At 46.0% G+C, this 21,157-nt stretch overlaps 1 protein-coding gene across 1 annotated transcript in view; it reads right to left on the bottom strand.

Moving 5' to 3' along the window:
* mmp24 (matrix metallopeptidase 24) overlaps window positions 1–21,157 on the bottom strand; it is an 85,526-nt gene that overhangs the window by 34,846 nt on the left and 29,523 nt on the right. The window contains exon 2 of the mRNA XM_072556071.1: window positions 481–629. Coding sequence (XP_072412172.1) covers window positions 481–629 — 149 coding nt within the window. The remainder of the gene's footprint in view (window positions 1–480; window positions 630–21,157) is intronic.

The raw sequence follows: 21,157 nt of genomic DNA, 5'->3' as shown, positions 1-21,157 counted from the left end.
CAGGCCATTTGGCCCATCAAGTCCATACCATCCATCTCATGAGCATCCCAACCAGACCCACCTCCTACCTGTAATCCTGCATTTCCCGTGGCTAATCTACCCTAACCTCCTTGTCTTTATATTGTGGGAGGGAACCGGATTACCCAAAGGAGACCCACGCAGAACGGAGAGAATGTGCAAACTTCACACAGACAGTCGCCTGATGCTGGAATTGAACCCTGGTCCCTGGCACAGTGAGCCACCGTGCTGCCTCCATTCCTGGAATTAAAGAGCTATCCGATGGGTGAATGCAGTTCAGAATCTTTCATGCAAGCAGTACATCAGGGCCAGTTGCCATGCTCCTATCTGTCATCTTCTGCTCCCTCTGTGCCTCAAGCAGCTGTGACAGATCCCAAACTCAGTGTTGCCCTTGTACAACAACTCGGTATGTATGAGTGAACATTGTCTCGGCTGGATAGGGAGGAGATCGGTCAGACTTACTCTACAGTGGTCTCATCCAGCACTCCTGTGACGGGGAGCCTGTAGAATCGCTGCATTGCTGCAATAGCAGCTTGCATAGAATGAGCAGAACGCACAGCTGAAGTACGGATGTCGCCGGGAAGGAAATAACCATAGGTCTTCAACCAATTCTGCAAAGACAGAACAAACATTACCTCAAATTTGTCTTTATAAAACTGGAGATAAGCAGCACAATATGAACCCTTCTTTGAGGCAGCTCCTGAACTGTATAGCACCCAATCCCAAAAGCTCAAGACAGTCTGGGTTCTGTGCAGGGATTCAGTGACAAGGTCAGACGTCACATGACACCAGGTTATAGTCCAACAGATTTATTTGAAATCACAAGCTTCCGGTGCGCTACCCCTTCGTCAGGTGAAGTGAAGAAAAGCACAGGCACAGAATTTACAGGCAAAGAGATGGTGTGAATGGATTGTTGAATACTATGTTTCTGCAGGTGATCAAAAGTGTCGGATGGTGTGAGTAAAGCATCAACAGCTGAATGGTAAGTGAAGGGGATGGCCTATAATCTGATTAATTGAGGCAGAGAGATAATTACAAAAACTTAAAATAAAGTGGTGCTGGAGACAAACCAAACAACTGGAATAACATGATAGATATAAGATTCGCATGTCGAGGATCTAACCAAAGTGACAAGTAATCCAAAAAACTGTACAAACTAATTAAGGTGGAGAGATCATAACAATTTATCAAGATGATGACATCATCTTGAAACCCATTGTACAGGGAACCCCCCCGAGCTTCTGTTATGACACTACAGAGTCCTTACAAAAAAAATCAGCATCCACAGACCAGGAAGATTAGATTAGATTAGATTCCCTAACAGTGTGGAAACAGGCCCTTCGGCCCAACAAGTCCACACCGACCCTCCAAAGAGCAACCCACCCAGATCATTCCTCTACATTCACTCCTGACTAATGCACCTACGGGCAATTTAGCATGGCCACTTCACCTGACCTGCACATCTTTGGACTGTGGGAGGAAACCGGAGCACACAGAGGAAACCCACGCAGACACGGGGAGAATGTGCCTAAGGCTGGAATTGAACCCAGGTCTCTGGCGCTGTGAGGTAGCAGTGCTAACCACTGAGCCACCATGCCGCCCCAAGCATTTCACATCAACCTACACCAGCATTCCCCACGACGACAGAATCACTGCAACAGCCACAGTATTCAATACCACCAACTGCCAATCTCTGAGCACCATCCTACAGCACATCCACTTCACCATCAACCACAACACCTTCACCTTTGACAACCAGTTCTTCATGAAGACACATGGAACCGCTATGGTGACCGAATTTGCAACCAATATAACGTTTTCATGCATAAGTTCAAGCAAGACTTCTTTGCTACACAGGACCTCTGACTAACACTATACACCAGATAAGTTGATAAAATTTTCTTCATCTTGATTCATGGCAAGGACTCACTGAAATGACTACACAATGATATCACAAGAAAGTGAGGGCTGCAGATGTTGGAGATCACTACAATGGATGTCAAAAAGTGTGGTGCTGGAAAAGCACAGCAGATCAGGCAGCATCAGAGCAGCAGGAGAATCGACATTTCGGGCATTAGCCCTTCATCAAGAATGTGGGCGGGGGGGGCAAGGGGGCTGAGAGATAAATGGGAGGGGGTGGGGATGGGGTGAAGGTAGATGAGAAGGCGATAGGTAGATGCAGGGTGTGATGGTGATAGGTCTGAGCAGAGGGTGGAGCGGATAGGTGGCAAGGAAGCTGGACAAGTAGGACAGTTCAAGTATCTTACTCCACCACTAACCCATGGATAACCTCACGATACTGCACTTCTCTAACTTCTACCCTAAATATGTTAAAGCAGCCACCCCAGGGACTGTGGATACACAGGATCTCCTCAGATGAAGAAGAACATGGATGTTGAAGGTGCTGAAAGATGTCCTCATAAGAATAGGGTACGATGCTCAACTCATCGATTGCTAGTTCCGACATGCCACAGCAAAAAACCGCAATGACCTCCTCAGAAGACAGACACAGGACATGATTGATAAGGCACCCTTCATCATCCAGTACTTCCCTGGAGTGGAGAAACTACACCACGCCTTCAACATGTCATTGATGATGACAAACATCTTGCCAAGATCATCTCTGCATCTCCACTTCTCACCTTCAAACAACCGCCAAACCTTAAACAGACCATTGTTTGCATCGTTTACCCAGCCTTCAGGACAACATCAACCACAACACCACACAACCCTGCCACAGCAACCTCTGCAAGACATGTCAGATCATCAACGCGGATATCACCATGACACGTGGGGACACCACCCACCATGTACTCCGCCAGTGTTTGTCTACCTCATACGCTGCAGGCAAGGATGCCCCGAGGTATGGTACGTTGGTGAGACCAAGCAGACACTATAATGGATGAATGGACACCATGCAACTACTGCAAGACAGGAACGTTCGCTCCCAGTTGGGGAACACTTTAGGGGCAGGGACATTCGGCCTCAGATCTTCGGGTAAGCATCCTCCAAGGCAGCCTTTGTGATACAGAACAACGCAGAATCGCCAAGTAGAAACTGATAGCCAAGTTCTATATCCATGAAAACAGCCTTAACTGTGATCTTGGGTTCATATTGTGTTACATGTGACCCCACCACACTTCTGTATCTGTAAAATCTTCCTCACTGTCTTGTTTTAACACCATCACCTTGATAAATTGTTATGATCTCTCTGCCTTAATTAGTTTGTACAGTTTTGGATTACTTGTCACTTTGGTTAGACCCTCGGCATGTGACTCTTATACCTAGTATATTATTCCAGCTGTTTGGTTTGTCTCCATCACCACTGTATTTTAAATTTTTTTGTAATTATCTCGCTGCCTCAATTTACTCAGATTATAGACCATCCCCTTCACTTACTATTCAGCTGTTGACACTTCACACACACTTTTGATCACCTGTAGAGACATATTGTTCAACACTCCACTCTCACCATTTGCACGATCTTTTGATCTCTCTGCCTGTAAATTCTGTGCCTGTGCTTTTCTTCACGTCACCTGATGAAAGGGCAACGCTTCGAAAGCTTGTGATTTCAAATAAACCTGTTGGACGATAACCTGTTGTTCTGGCCTTGCTCACTCCAGTCCAACACCAGCACCCCCACATCATGAGTCAGTGAGACTGGGAGAGGACCTCCTCAGCTCAGTCTCACCCTGTAGCTCACTTGCTCTCTTTCTGCAACAATTACAACAACTTGCAGCTGAAATGAGCTGAAGGCAAACTGGGAGGGTCAGAGGTTCACGGGAACTGGGGCTTACTATTTGGACCCTGTTTATCATAAACTAGTGATGGGAAAGCTTCAGTGGACCAAGTGACCAGGAAACAGAATGACTTGAAAAGGCTGAGAAGAATATAATATCGCTCCTTAGCTCCAGGTTCTCTCTATTTTTTGGTGTCTTGTAACTGAGTGATGGGAGTGTTCAGATTAAAGGTAGAGTTGTTGTGGTCAGTACTCTCTGTTGTCCAAGGCTGCAATGTGCAGTTCACACTCCAATTCTAACAATTATTATTAAGGTGCAATTGTGACAGTTCAGTGAGATTCGAGCAGGTAACAGAGTGCTCACATCCGGCTGACTCTCTGAAAGCTCAAAGATCGATCCTGCAGCAGTTACTGCCTGAGACTAAAGTAATGCAGGAGAAACACAACAGGAAAATAGTCCTTCAGCAACACCCACCAACATCCCCACACACATCACCACCTATTCACACCTCCCCACCTATACACCCTCACACACACTCACCCAGAATAGATACTTTGCTGATGCTATTAATCTAAAAGTCTCTCTGGCACTGGCTACATTTATACAGAGAGGATGATGTCACGCTGAGAGTTGGGTTAACTCAGCTGAGGACAGGTTTCAGGTTGGAGCTTGGTGCTGCTGAATAGCTGGTGATATTGTAGGTCACTACAAGATCGAGACTGGGTAACCTTCCCACTGAATCCATGATTTCCTGCTTGTTCCCTCACAGTCCTTTGATTTTTTTTTTCCCAGGAATTGGGCATGGACACCACACAATGTTCTGTGGAAATGTGGGGCTCAAAAGGGTTGTGTCAAAAGGGTAAAAAGGATTTAACAATTGATGAATTTTAAAAAAACTAATGAAACAGCATAAATTAATAAACCAATGCAAAGCAGCAAATATGAAGCATCATTGCTCCAGGAATAATCACAGCCAATGGTTATTCAGAGTAACTCTCTGAGACTGGGGTCCCAGCAAGTCCAGGATGGTCCTGAGTAATAAGGAGGGAAAGGAAACCAATTTCTCGAAGTCTCCATCCCCTGTTGCTGTGCATTCTCATGTTTAAAATCACAACTGGGCCCAGGAGGTGAATATTCCAGACCCTGTCCTCCCCATTCCACATTCCCAGGCACGTCTGTAAACATGGGAAACTGTGTCAGTGAGTTGAGTCTCACAGCAGCTACAGTCCCACAGTAACAGATGTTTCAATGTCAATGTTGGTATGAAGTTGACAGCTCCTGGATCTTTCCTGGGAAATTAATTTCCTGTTTCAAAGAGCACCGTCTCCCTGTCCCAAGCACAAATCAGCAGATTGCTAACTTTCTACAGTGTCCAGTCATTTGAATGAGGGACAGTATGGCAGACATACAGACCTTAACTCAGTGACAAAAACGGATCCTGCCAGATATGGTCTGTCACTCAGCAGAATGATAGTCCCCTCCTCCCCTCACCCAACAACCCTGCTAAATACTGACCCCATCCAAATACTGACCTCACCCAGCCAAATACCTCAAATACTAACCACACTCTTCCAAATACTGAGAATATTAAATAATGACCCCCACCTGTCAAATTACTGAGCACATCAAATCTTCAGCCAGAAGTGCCGAGTGGACGATCCATCTCGGCCTTCTCCAGTTGTCCCCAGCGTCACAGATACCAGCCTTCAGCCAGTTCGATTCACTCCACGTGATATCAAGATACAGATAGAGACACCGGTTACTGCAAATGCTATGGACCCAGACAACATTTCAGCAAGACTTGTTCTCCCCTAGTCAAGCTGTTCCAGTACAGTTACAACACTGGCATCTCCCTGACAATGTGGAAAATTGCCTAGGTATATCCTGTACATAAAAAGAGGACAAATCCAACCCGGTCAATTACTGCCCAATCAGTCTACTCTCAATCATCAGTAAAGTGATGGAAGGTGTTATCAACAGTGCTATCAAGCAGCACCAGCTCAGTAATAACCTGCTCAGTGACGCCCAGTTTGGGTTCTGCCAGGGCCACTCAGCTCCTGACCTCATTACAGCCTTGGGTCAAACATGGACAAAAGAGTTGAACTCCAGAGGGGAGGTGAGAGGGACAGCCCTAAACATCAAGGCTGCATTTCATCAAGTGGGACATCAAGGATCACTGACAAAACTGGAATCAGAGGGCATCAGGGCAAACTCTCTGCTGGTTGGAGTCATACCTGGTACACAGGAAGATGGTTGTGGTTGTTGGAGATCAGTCATCTCAGCTCCATGAGTCTGCAGGAGTTCCTCAGGGTAGTGATCTAGACCCAACCATCTTCAGCTACTTCATCAATGATCTTCCCTCCATCATAAGGTCAGAAGTGGGGATGTTCACTGATGATTGCACAATGTTTAGTGTCATTCAGACTCCTCAGATAATGAAGCAGTCCATGTTCAAATACAACAAGATCTGAACAATATCCAGGCTTGGGCTGACATGTGGTAAGTAACATTCACAACACACAAATGCCAGGCAATGAACATCTCCAATAAGGGATAATCTAACCATTGCCCCATAATATCAAATAGTGTTACCATCACTGAATTCCCCCTAGTGTCAAAAATCTGAGGTTACCATCGACTAGAAACTGAACTGGACTTGCCACATAAATACAGTGGCTACAAGAACAGGTCAGAGGCTGGGGTGTGTAACTCACCCCCTGACTGCCCAAAATCTATCCACCAACTACAAGGTACAAGTCAGGAGTGTGATGGAATACTCCCCACTTGTCTGGATGGGTACAGCTCCAACAACACTAAGAAGCTCAACACCATCCAGGACAAGGGAGCCTTCTTGATTGGCACCACACTCACAAACATCCACTCCCTCCACCACCAACACTCAGTAGCAGCAGTGTGTACCATCTACAAAATGCACTGCAGAAATTCACCAAAGATCCTCAGGCAGCACCTTCCAAACCCACAACCACTTCCATCTAGAAGGATGAGGGCAGCAGATAAGAAGGAACCTCCCCCACCACTGCAAGTTCCGCTCCAACCTACTCACCATCCTGACTTGGAAATATATCACCGTTCCTTCACTGTCACTGGGTCAAATTCCTAAGGGCATTGTGGGGAGACCTACAACACATGGACTGCAGCGGTTCAAGAAGGCAGCTCACCCCCACTTTCTCAAGTGACCATTAGGGATGAGCAATGAAATGCTGACCAGCCAGTGACACCCACATCCCCATGAGTGATAGAAAAAAACTAACCTCGCCCTGCCAAATACTGAGCATATTAAATACTAACCCCCAAACAAAAACAGAAGTTGCTGGAAAAGCTCAGCAGGTCTGGCAGCATCTGTGGAAAAAAAAGAGTTAATGTTTCAGGCCAGGTTCTGAGGAAGGATCACTTGACCTGAAACATTAACTCTGCTTTTTTTCCCACAGCTGCTGCCAGACCTGCTGAGCTTTTCCAGCAATTTCTATTTTTGTATCTGATTTCTAGCATCTGCTGTTCTTTCAGTTTTTAAATTCTGGAACCACCCTGAAAAATAATGAGAACCTCAGATATTGACACTACCACTCTGTTGTAAATGTCAATTGTTCTGAAAGAGTTAATGTTGAAGCGACATTAAGCTCCACCCAATCTGATGACGTCAGACCGTGGGTGGAGAAGGCTCCCTAATGGAGACAGGCAGACCATTCCCGGCTCCTGTCTGTAACAATGCTGAACGAGTCAGTGTAATCTGCCTTCCAGGAGAAAGTGAGGACTGCAGATGCTGGAGATCGGAGCTGAAAATGTGTTGCTGGAAAAGCGCAGGTCAGGCAGCATCCAAGGAGCAGGAGAATCGATGTTTCAGGTTTACCTTCCAGTAAACTACATCTTGTCATTGAGACAATTGCCTCTTCTCCCTCCCCACCCCTATCAGCGTTCCGGAGAGATCACTTCCTCCGCGACTCCGTCAGGTCCACATCCCCCACCAACCCAACCTCCACTCCCGGCACCTTCCCCTGCAACCGCAAGAAGTGCAAAACTTGCGCCCATACCTCCCCCCTCACTTCCCTCCAAGGCCCCAATGGATCATTCCATATCTGTCGCAAATTCACCTGCACCTCCACACACATCATTTACTGTATCCGCTGCACGCGATGTGGTCTCCTCTATGTTGGGGAGACAGGCCGCCTACTTGCAGAACGTTTCAGGGAACACCTCTGGGACACCCACACCAACCAACCCAACCGCCCCGTGCCTGAACACTTTAACTCCCCCTCCCACTCCACCAAGGACATGCATATCCTTGGCCTCCTCCATCGTCAGACCCTGACCACATGACACCTGGAGGAAGAGCGCCTCATCTTCCGCCTCAGAACCCTCCAACCACACGGGATGAATGTAGATTTCTCCAGCTTCCTCATTTCCCCTCCCCCCACCTTATCTCAGTCCCAACCCCTGGATTCAGCACCACCCTCTTGACCTGCAATCTTCTTCCCGACCTCTCTGCCCCCACTCCCTCTCCGGCCTATCACCCTGACCCTCATCTTCTTCCACCTATCGTATTCCCAGCGTTCCTTCCCCCTACCTTATATCTCAGCCCGCTTGGCACACCAGCCTCATTCCTGAAGAAGGGCTTGTGCCCAAAATGTCGATTCTCCTGCTCCTCGGATGCTGCCTGGCCTGCTGTTTTTCCAGCACCACACTTTTCAATTCTTCTCATTAAGACTCAATTATGCTGCTTTGTCTTCCGCACGAATAAACAGATCAATATAGATCTCCTCCTCTCTCTACAAGAATCTCAGTGAGTTTCTCTCTCACTGCAACCCCCAGGGTAATCTCCTCTGCCCTGAAGCTCTTCCTCATTTCCCCTCCCCCAACCTTACCGCAGTTCCAACCTTCCAGCTCAGTACCATCTTCATGACCTGTCCTACCTGGCAATCTTCCTTCCCACTTATCTGCTTCACCTCCATTCCCACCTCCTTCCACCTATTGTACTCATTGCTACCTTCCCCCCCAACCCCACCCCCACTTATCTTTCCACCCTGGAGGCTCACTGCCTCTATTCCTGATGAAGGGCTTTTGCCCGAAGCATCGATTTTCCTGCTCCTTGGATGCTGCCTGACCTGCTGTGCTTTACCAGCACCACTCTGATCTAGTCTCAGATCAGTATCAGAGTCAGCACTGAAGCTCAGCAATGTTTTACTCTATATCACGTACAAGAGAATCTTATAAGGTGCTGTCCCTATCTCTGGCCTAGAGGCTGCAGGTTCAAGTCCTACCTGCCCCAGCATGTGTCATAACATGCTTAAACACAATGATTAAAATATTGAAGATTTTAAAACTAAACCTTAAACAGATTAGACAGCACTGTAACAAGGACAAATATCAGGAGGCAGGAGCACGCTACTGCAGAAGCTGGAATCTGGACTGAAAACAAAAAATGCTGGGGATGACAGGCAGCATCTGTGGAGAGAGAGTAAGCTAATGTTTGGAGTCTAGATGATGGTTTGATCTCTCTCCATGGATGTTGCCTGACCAGCTGTGATCTTCAACGTTTGTTGTTTTCAGCAAGGACAAAACTCACATGGTCATCAGAAACCTGTCAAAATGGTACTATCAGCTGATGATGATGCACTCTCCCACGCAGCTTGCTCTCAGGATGATGATAGAGGGGTCTCTTCAAACCTCTGCTGTTTCAGTTTTAGTTTATTAGGGTAGGAAGCAGGATTATGGCAGCACTTACCCCAAACACGAGCTGTCGCTGACATTGTAATACAGAGGATTATCTGAAGGATACGGGCAGGCAGTATTTTGTTCGATGAATCGAATACCACATAACATTGTTTAGCCAAGCATCGGAATCTTGCGATCTTGCCAGATAATCCGATAATTAGATAACTGAATGTTGGATAATCAAGATTCCTCTGTTTACGTTGCATTTACTACAGGATGTAAAATGTGCTGAAGTTGTGCCGAGGCAGTGTGCCATGGGTGGGCAGAGGGTGGGCCAAGTGGGGAATTTGTTGAATGGCAGAAAGAAGGTACTTTTCTGTTCTTGTCTTTCATTAAATTCATTAGCTGGTCAGAAACTGATATTAGGGACTGTCTTTAAATTGGTGTGAACTAGAAAAGTGTATTTTTTAATGAAGTAGTTACACTTGGATTTAATTGAGAAGCACCAGGAATAAAGGGAAGTTAATACAATAAAGTAACATAAACAATCCAAAGCAGAATAAAGTTAATTAAGGGAAGTAAAGCAAAGACATGGTAGCACAGTTCAGTCAAGAGGAATGTGAGGCCTGTAATATGTGGGAAGGTATGTGCCTCTCAGTGTTCCAGATGACCACCAGCTGCAGAAACTTCATCTCTGGTTTTCAGAGCTTGAGCAGCAGCTGGGGTTACTGTGGTACATCTGTACGGCTGAGACGGGCCTGCTCAGAGAGCTGGTCATACCACAGCTCAAGGTCCATTAGCTAATGAAAATTGTACTGGCATTCAGGGAATTAGAAGATTTAGAGGAGGCCCTTTTGAAACACACAAGGTTCTGAGGCAACTTGACACAAGGTAGTTTCCCCCCTTGTGTGGGACAGTCTCAGACCAGACAGTATCATCTCAGAACAAGGACTCGCCCATTGAAGACAGAGGTGAGGAGAAATTTCTTCTCTCAGAGGGGAGTGAATCTATGGAATTCTTTACAACAGAGAAATGTTGAGGCTGATTCATTTTGTGTATTCAAAGCTGAGATAACCTGATATTTTAATCAAGGAGGAAATCGAGAGTTGAGGAAAAGATAAGAAAATGGAGTTAAGGATGGTCAGATCAGCCGTAATCTCAACGAATGGCAGAGCAGACTTGGTTGGCTGAACAGTCTGATTCTGCTGGTGTCTCATTGTGCTGGTAGAAAATGAGAAGCAGGACCTCAAAAAGTAGCAACCTCTGGAAAACTTTACCAAAGGTCAGGGAGTATGGAAATAAGCAGATCATCCTGATGAAGGTGTGGCTGGAAAGATGGTGCAATTGGAGACTGTAGATTCCTGGAACACCAAGCGTCCTCTGGGGAAGCTGGTTTCTCTCCAAGCCAGACAACCTATACCCATTTGGAGCTGGTACCGAGGTCCTTGTGGGCATTTTACTGGTGGCATTAGGAGGGCTTTAATCTAATCTGGCAGGGGGTGGGAACCAAGACAGAGTATTTGAGAAGAATACCAGGTATACAACATGTTTAGAAAGCAGACAGCAGCAGCACAGAACAGTAAATTAATATTGAATAATGGAGTGATGTGGGAGCAAGGGAGTAAGTAAAGAAATTGAATCCTAGTTACACTGTACAGAGTGAATGCGGAGAGTATGGATAACAACATCAAGGAGTCACAGAGTGTTGTGACAATAACAGAGAGCTGGCTGAACTAAGGACTGGATGCTGTCACTTTTCACACTGAAAATCAAACCTCGCTATTCCCAGAGTTAAAAAAAGTTAAAGATTTTACAAAAATACACAAAATTCCTCAATTTACCTCATTTGCAAACAAAAAGCACAGACCAAGTTTCTGTATTTAAGAATTATTATTCATTAGAAATAATTAGAGTGTAGCCAGAGGTAAAGATTTGTAAAACGGTTAATCCCTTTAGAAATTCTGCTTTACACAGACAGACACACACAGGGGGTAAAAAACATAGGTGTTATGTATGGAGGGAAACTGGAAAAGCAGTCGAGTGGTCCACATTCCAGAGTCTGAGGAGCTGGTTCCTGTGCGGATCAGAATGCTATTTCTGATTACAGAAGCCACATGGCTGGCTCGCATTTAGGAATAGGAGGTGGCCATTCAGCGCCTCACACCTGTTCTATCATTCATTGAGATCATGGCTAACCTGTGGTTTAACTCCATATCCCTGAATATATTTGCTTAACAAAAATGCATCTATCTCAAATTTAAAGTTAACAACTGATCCAGCATTCACTGCTGTTTGTGGGAGAGAGTTCCAAACATCTACCACCCTTTGTGGGGAAAAGTGCTTACTAATTTCTCTCCTGAAATGGTCTGATCCTAATTCTTAGGTAATCCCCTCCTGGTTCTAGAATGTCCAACCAGTGAAAGTAGTTTCTCTAACTACTCTGTCTTTTCCTATTGATATTTTGAAGACTTCAGTCAGATCACCCTTTAGCCTTCCAAATTCTAGACAAAACAGGCCTAATTTGAATAATCCCATCTCATAGCTTAATACCTGAAGTCCAAGTATCATTCTTGTAAACCTATGTTGTATTTTCTCTGAGGCCAATCTACCCTGCCCAGATCTGTTCATTGTACTCCTAGTAGGGTCTAACCAGGCTTTGGTATAACTGCAGCATAACATCTGCATCTTTATACTCCTGCATTCCATTAGCTTTCTTGATTATTTTCTGCACCTGTTTGTAAAGATTTTAAAGATCTATGCACCTGAATTCTCAAGTCTCTTTGCATATCCATTGTATTTAACTTCATACCATCTAGAAACTCCCCTGATCTACCCTTTTTTCACCCAAAATGGATAACCTCCTACATAATTAAACTCCATCTGCCACAGCTTTGTTCATTCACCTAATCTGTCAATATTTCTTTATAATTTTATGCTATCATCCACACTGTATGTTTTGCTGCCTAACTTTGTGTCATCAGCAAGCTTGGATAAATGACATCACAATGCCATTATTGAAGTCAATAGTAAATCATTGAAATAATTGAAGTCCTAAGAGATCCCGGTGGGACACCACTGGTCCCAACCTGCCAATTTGAGTATAGTCATAGAGTCGTACAGCACGGAAACAGACCCTTCAGTCCAACTCGTCAATGCCGACCAGACATCCTAAATAAATCTAGTCCCATTTGCTAGCATTTGGCCCATATCCCTCCAAACCCTTCCTAATTAGATACCCATCCAGTTGCCTTTTAAATGTTGCAATCATACCAGTCTCTACCACTTTCTCTGTCAGCTCATTCCATATACGTACCACCTTCTGCATGAAAATGTTGCCCCTTAGATCCCTTTTATATCTTTCCCCTCTCTCCCTAAATCAATGCCCTCTAGCTTAGGACTTGCCCGCCCCAGAAAATACCTTATCTATTTACCCTATGCATGCCCGTCATGATTTTATAAACCTCTGTAGTTTTTTAAAACCCCTTAGCATCCAACACTCCAGAGAAAATAGTCCCAGACTACTCAGCCTCTCCCTGTAGCTCAAATCCTCCAACCCTGGCAACATCCGTGTAAATCTTTTCTGAACCCTTTCAAGTTTCACAACATCCTTCCTATAGCAGGCCAGAATTGCATGCAGTATTACAAAAGTGGCCTAACCAATATCCTGTACAGCTGTAACATGACCTCCCAATCCTATACTCAATGCACTGACCAATACAGGAAAGCATACAAACGCCTTCTTCACTATCCTATCTACTTGCGAGTCCACTTTCAAGGAGCTATAAACCTGCACTCCAAGGTCTCTTTGCTCAGCAACACTCCCTAGGACCTTACCATTAAGTATATAAGTCCTGCTAAGATTTGCTTTCCCAAAATGCAGCACCTCGCATTTATCTGAATTAAACTCCATCTGCCACTTTACATCCCATTGGCCCATCTGATCAAGATCCCGTTGTAATATGAGGTAACCTTCTTTGCTGTCAACTACACCTCCAATTTTGGTGTCATCTGCAAACTTACTAATTATACCTCTTATGTTCACATCCAAATCATTTTTATGAATGATGAAAAGTAGAGGGCCCAGCACCAATCCGTGAGGCACACCCCTGGTCACAGGCCTCCAGTCTGAAAAACAACCCTTCACCACCACCCTCTGTCTTCTATCTTAAAGCCAGTTCTGTATCCAAATGGCTAGCTCTCCCTGTATTCCACGTGATCTAACCTTGATAACCAGCCCACCATGAGGACCTTACTGAGGACCGTGGAGTTCACATCCACTGCTCTGCCCTCATCAATCCTCTTTGTAACTTCTTCAAAAAACTCAATCAAGTTAGTGAGACATAATTTCCCACACACAGAGTCATGTAGATTTGAATGAAAATCTGATGAGTAAATTTGCAGATGATATGTAAATTGGTGGAGTTGTGGATAGTTTGGAAGGTTGTCAAAAATGCAGCAGGATGAAGATCAGTTGAAAAGTTGGGCAGAGAACCTTAAGTACATTTAAGTCATCATTGGACAAGCATATGGACGTACATGGAATAGTGTAGGTTAGATGGGCTTCAGATTGGTATGATAGGTCGGCGCAACATCGAGGGCCGAAGGGCCTGTACTGCACTTTAATGTTCTATGTTCTATAGAAATAGCAGATGGAGTTTAATCCAGGCAAAACGTGAGATGATGCATTTCAGGAAGTCAAATGCAAAGAGGAAAATATACAGTAAATGGCAGGACCCTTAGGAACATTGATATACAGTGGGATCTTGGTGACCAAGTCCATAGCTCCCTGAAAAAGGCAACACAAGGGGATGAGGTGGTAAAGAAGGCAAATAGCATGCTTACCTTCATCGGTCGGAGCATTGAGTATAAAAGTTGGCAAGTCATGTTGCAGCTGTGTCAGGCCATATTTGGAGTATTGTGTGCAGTTCTGGTCACTACACTATCGGAAGGATGTGGAGGTTTTGGAGAGGCAACACAAGAGGTTTACCAGGATGTTGCTTGGATTAGAGGGTAATAGCTATAAGAAGAAGTTGGACAAACTTGGATTGTTCTCACGAGAGCATCATAGGCTGAGGGGTGAGCTGATTGAATATAAAATTGAGAGGCATGGATAGAATAGAAAGTGGGAGTCTTTTCCCCAGGGTGAAAATGTCAAACACTAGGGGTCATAGGTTTAAGGGGAGGAGAGGGCAATTTAAAAGGAAAAGTGGGAGGAAAACTTTTTTTTTAAAGCAAGGGTGACTGGTGCCTGGACCAGGTGCCAGGGGAGGTGATAGAAGCAGATACAGTAGCAGCATTTAAGAGACATTTAGACAGACAAATGTACAGGCAGGGAACAGAGGGATTTGGACCATGCATAGGCAGATGGGAATAGTTTAGAATGGCATCATGGTTAGCACAGACATGATGGGCTGAAGGGCCTGTTGCTGTGTTGTACTGATCTGGGTTCTATATTCTAAAGTCACAAGGCAGACACCAATCTGGAGTTCACAAAGAAGGTACAGTCTTGACAGAGAATTCCAAATCAAGACCAGATTCCCAAAACCATATTTAACTTTAACAAAACCCCAAAATGTGGTGTAAGTGAGAATCTTGAACTAATAGCAAAATCCAACAATGTATCAGATCCCAGTGCCACAACTGTGACTCTCCAAAAAAAAAAGAGTAATTCCACTCAATCCCAGACAACATCATGGTGGCAAACTGTGTCCTAAAATATCTTACTTAAATATTCCTGAAACACACTCACTAATCATAAATAAGAAGCCACAACTGTCAAACTATATCCAAGATCCCAAAAGCAGTGCTGAAATACAACAACCAGCGAGCTCAGTGATGTTGACTCAAGGATAACAACTGATCCCTGTATGCCAGGAAGAAGCTCTCTCAGAACTGACCCTCTGACAGTTTGACACTCCTTCAGCACTGATCCTCCGAGTGTGCCCACTCCCTCAGTACTGACCCTCCGACAACACAGCACTCCTTCAATACTGACCCTCCAACATTGTGATGTTCCCTCAGCACTGACCCTCCGACAGTGCCCACTCCTTCAGCACTGACCCTCCGACAGCACGACACTCCCTCAGCACTGACCCTCCGACAGCGCGACACTCCCTCAGCACTGGCCCTCCGACAGTGCGGCACTCCCTCAGCACTGACCCTCCGACAGTGCCCACTCCCTCAGCACTGACCCTCCGACAGTGCCCACTCCCTCAGCACTGACCCTCCGACAGTGCCCACTCCCTCAGCACTGACCCTCCGACAGTGCCCACTCCCTCAGCACTGACCCTCCGACAGTGCCCACTCCCTCAGCACTGACCCTCTGACAGTGCCCACTCCCTCAGCACTGACCCTCCGACAGTGCCCACTCCCTCAGCACTGACCCTCCGACAGTGCCCACTCCCTTACATTGACCCTCCGACAGTGCGGCACTCCCTCAGCACTGACCCTCCGACAGTGCGGCACTCCCTCAGCACTGACCCTCCGACAGTGCCCACTCCCTCAGCACTGACCCTCCGACAGTGCCCACTCCCTCAACACTGACCCTCCGACAGTGCGGCGCTCCCTCAGCACTGACCCTCCGACAGTGCGGCGCTCCCTCAGCACTGACCCTCCGACAGTGCGGCGCTCCCTCAGCACTGACCCTCCGACAGTGCGGCGCTCCCTCAGCACTGACCCTCCGACAGTACCCACTCCCTCAGCACTGACCCTCCGACAGTGCCCACTCCCTCAGCACTGACCCTCCGACAGTGCCCACTCCCTCAGCACTGACCCTCCGACAGTGCCCACTCCCTCAGCACTGACCCTCCGACAGTGCCCACTCCCTTACATTGACCCTCCAACAGTGCGGCACTCCCTCAGCACTGACCCTCCGACAGTGCGGCACTCCCTCAGCACTGACCCTCCGACAGTGCCCACTCCCTCAGCACTGACCCTCCGACAGTGCCCACTCCCTCAGCACTGACCCTCCGACAGTGCGGTACTCCTTCTGTATTTACTGGATCACAAACACTAACCAATGGAAAGATCTCATGAGGAGAAAGCCCCTGGTGATATTATGAATACTTAATAGAATGGATTTAACTTTGACCTAGGCAGTGAGCTGTTTAAAAAGTAGGGATAAGCACTGTGTGACTCCAGCTCCAAGCACCAAGTGATCCGTCTCTGAATTCTAAACTGGGACAGGCTCCCCACTGAAACTGAGTCAGGACCTACTCTGGATTACAGTTATTTATTCATTCATTCATCCATCAGTGGTCCCTCACAGACGAGGATGACTCTCTCCCACCCTCAGGGCGAGTCTGTAAGTCCAAAGACAGACTGATGGGATTACCACAGGCTGTTACACTTGGTGCAGAAGGTGGTCGTAGGAAGGGGGTGGTTGGGGCATTGGTGAGGCAGTGCGTTCCTTTTCCTGTTCCCTTTGGCTTCCACTTTTTCCCAACAGCAAGTCTCGATGTGCTCAGCGCCTCCCCAATGCTCCTCCATTTGGACGGTCTGCGGCCAGTGATTCCCAGGTGTCTGTGGGAATGCTGCACTTCCCCAGTGAGGTCCTGAGGGTATCCCTGAAGCACTTCCTGTGTCCCACCTGGGGCTGGCCTGCTGTTTCGAAGCTGGGAAGAAAGCACCTGGTCGGGGGAGTTTCGTGGCAGTGATTGAACCCCCCCCCCCCCATCGGAATCAATGTGTTGGATTAAAATTGAAGCAGGGGAGGACATTCACCTTTCAATGAGACCCCAGCTGATCCTCCCCAGCCGACACTATCCCTGGATCCCTCAATTCTCCAGAAACCTAAATATCCAACAGCCTAATGTTAAGCTCAGAGTCTCCGCGGGTCTCTGGGGGACACAATCCTGAAGATTCATCACCCACATGTTCCTCCTTGTCTCCATCTGAAATGACTGACCTCTTCATTCGGAATCTGGGACTCTGCTCTGGAATCTTCAGCAGCAGTCTCTCCTGGTCTTTGAGAATACGACCAGATTATAAATCTGTTTCACTGAGATCATCCACTGGTCCTCTCAATTTCAGAGAGCACCGCACATTCTATCTACTTCATTTCCGTTCATAAAAGCTTCTCATTGCAGGAATCCATCTGGAACGTCATGACTAAAGAACTTTCAAAGCAAATAAATCCTCCTTTCAGGAGGCAATCAAGACAATACTGAAACAGTCTGTGTCCAAGTGCAACAAGATCTGCACAATATCCAGGTTTGGGCTGACAAGTTTCATTCATGCTATTTCAATGCCAGGTAATGTCCATTAGGAAGGTCAGTGTGGACTTGTTTCCATACTGTAGAGAATCTCATCAATTAGAGAGCATCTAACCATCGCCCTATGATATTCAATGGTGTTACCATCACCGAATCTTTCACAATCCCGTGGTATGGTCTCTTCACTACATCCTGTCTCCACCTTGCAATCCTCACTAACCTGTTTTTGCTTCCTTATTGCTTGCTATGCCTACGTTAAGTTTCTGTGGTGTGTGCACAATGACCAAATCTTTATAAGCCCTGACATTTTATGGTTTATAGTTTCACATTCTTTCGGAAGGTTCTGCTTTTCCATTCTCCCTCCTGAAGTAAATAACCTCCCTCTTGTTGATATTGCAGTCCAGGTACAACCTTCTTGATCTGACCACATCCCTCCTCCCAGCTTCCTTCCCCTCTAACTCAGTCAGTCAACTCACGGTCAAGTGGTGGAGGGGATAAAGGATCGATTTAATGACAAAAAAAACGTTTAGGTATCAGTAGCTCGTTTCCAGCCTGGTAAGTTGTAACCTGTGGTGTGCCTCAGCGATCCCTCAACTACCTGCATTTAGATTCTATGTCACTCACTCACTGTGGAGCACTGATCATTCCTGCGCTCCAACCTTCACAATCCGACAACTTGAAGAATAGTCTGCACACTCCAAATGTGAACTGTTTCTCTCTGCACAGACACTGCCAGAACCTGCTGAGTTTCTCCATCATTCTCTGTGTTTGGTTTGGATCTGGAGGATATTCGCTTCCTCTGCTCTGTTGGTGCACATTAACCAATCCTCTCTCTACACCCATCTCTCTCCCCCAGTGCCACGCCCTCTGATGTTGTGTCAAATTCTCTTATGTGTCAGATTTTCCGATGCTTTTTGAAAACCTAAATCCTATGCCCCGCCCCCGTCATCCATCCTGCTGCTAGTTACAACCTTAAAAATATTCAGTGGATTTCACAAACACTAATTCTCTTTCATTCATTAATGTCAACTTTGGCTAATCCTGTTGTGATTTTCCAAGTGTCCTGTCACCATAATCGATAATAATCGAATGTAGTATTTGTGTTACAGGAGAAGCGATAGTAACTGGCCTGGAGCTTACTGTCCCACTCCTTATAGAACAGAGTTTCTGAGCTGTGAACACTGGGTTTCCTGAATCACTGAGGCACCGACAAGCGCCAGTGATAGTGCAACCTAGTATTGAAGCTGCAGGCCGATAGAACACACCTACCAACATTCAGCCCTTTGTGTGAGAACTGCCTGCATTTAGTAACCTGCCTTCCGATCTGTTGCTATGGAAACACAGATCAATTTATTGCATCACATTTGCATTAATTTTCAGTTCAACCTCTCTCCAGATGGTATTACATGACTGACTGCAACAGAGAGAGACACGGCAGCGTATGTGTATCAGAGAGTTGGCAGGGCTGCTGCTTTTCTCCTGAAGGTACACACTCTGTCTCTATTTGGAGATGCCGGTGTTGGACTGGGGTGTACAAAGTTACAAAGTCAGACAGCTTAGAGACAGTGAAGTTACAACTCACACAACACCAGGTTATAGTCCAACAGGTTTAATTGGAAGCACACAATCACCTGATGAAGGAGCGTCGCTCCGAAAGCTAGTGCTTCCAATTAAACCTGTTGGACTATAACCTGGTGTTGTGTGAGTTGTAACTTCACTGTCTCTAAGCTGTCTGACTGTAACTCCAGTCAATCGGTCTTGTGCTCCGTACGGTAGGTAGTCTCTATGAGTGCATGGTGCTGATGGGGACCATTGCAATTATCGCTCTCTCTCTCTCTTTCTCTCTCCCTGATATCTACTGTCCCTCTGTTGACCCACAGTGATCCCACTCTCCGGGCCGGCTGCGGGGAGAGGGGTGTGCGCATCTCAACTTTCTCAAATATCTCAGTGATATCAGATTTCACTCTTTCTGCTCCCTTCAATTCACACCAACATCAGCACATTCAGGTCATCCTAATATCAATGGAGATTCGGAATTCCTCCACTTATCGCCTTTCATCACATTGTATTTTTACTGAAGTTATCACTTCTTTCTACATCTGCAACTTATGACTCACAAATTAATCTTCTCAATTGGGTGCTGCATTCAGACACAGTCTTCAGCAAAGACTCCTTCATCAGAGAGAATGTGAACCTGACTCCACTAAAAACCCATTTTAATAAAAATCACACAAGGACAAAGACAAACGGCTGTCAGAGAGATAAAGCAGCCAGATAGTGTTAGCTTTGCCTCCTGTCTCTCGTCCAGAAAGACACTCCAGCAGGCTGGAGCTCCTTCAAACTCTGCTTTCCTTGAGGAGCTAACCAGTAGGACAGAGAAAGGGGAAACAGTGGTTGTAAGGTATTAGGATTTGCAGAAAATGTTTGATAAGGTACCACACATCAGGCTGCTTAATAAGCCTGTGGTGTGAAGTATATTAGCAAGGATAGAGGATTAGCTAATCAATAAAAGACAGAGCTGGGATAAAGAGGGTCATTTTCAGGATGACTACCTGTAACTAATGGTGTGGGCGCAGGGATCAGTGCTGGGGCCACAATGATTTAAAATTTATATCATTGACGGATGATGAAGCTGAATATGCTATCATCAAGTTTGTGGATGACACAAAAATAAGTGGGATAACACAGAGGGATATCAACTGGTTTAAGTGAAAATAAGAACATAGGAACCAGGGTCAGGAGAAGGCCGTCTGGCTCTTTGAGCCTGCTCCACCATTCAATAAGATCATGGCTGATCTTTTTGTGGGCTTAGCTCCCCTTACCCATCCTCTCGCCGTATCCCTTCATTGTTCCAAAAAAAAATCTTTGCCTTAAAAACTGCTTCACTGGCCAGGGAATTCCACAGATTCATAACCCTTTGGGTGAAATTCCTCCTCAACTCAGTCCCAGCCACAGTCTCTGTGAGAACTTGACAATAAAAAAAAACACAAAGAACTGCACATGCTGGAAATCAGAAACAAAATCAGAAACAGCTGGAAAAAAACTCAGCAGGTCTGGCAGCATCTGTGGAGAGAAAGCAGAGTCAACATTTAGAGTCTAGTAATTATTCTTCAGAACTGAAGACCCAAAGCATTAACCTTGCTTTTTTCTCCAAAGATGCTGCCAGACCTGCTGACATTTTCCAGCACTTTGTCTTTCTGTGTGAACTTGTTTGTGTGTGTTTGTGACTGCATGTATATGTGGACATGAGAGAGACAGCGTCTGTGTGAGTGTCTGCATTTATGTGTGTGCATATGTGTGAGAGACAGGGTGTCTGCTTGTGTGCATGAGAGAGAGCGAGAGAAAGAGAGAGCCTGTGTTTTTGTGTGAGAGAGTGTCTAACTGGCGGAACCTATGTGTCAACTGTATCCCTCCCGCCGCAGCAGAATGAACCAAAGCAGATCTCAGCAATTCTTCCCAACATCCCTCGCCTCTGAGAGGGAATGACCTTGAGAAAGGACATCTCCAGAGGGGCAT

This window comes from Chiloscyllium punctatum, chromosome 37, assembly GCF_047496795.1.
Source record: "Chiloscyllium punctatum isolate Juve2018m chromosome 37, sChiPun1.3, whole genome shotgun sequence".
In the NCBI taxonomy this organism is placed as follows: domain Eukaryota; kingdom Metazoa; phylum Chordata; class Chondrichthyes; order Orectolobiformes; family Hemiscylliidae; genus Chiloscyllium; species Chiloscyllium punctatum.
This window is presented reverse-complemented; position numbering and strand designations above follow the sequence as displayed.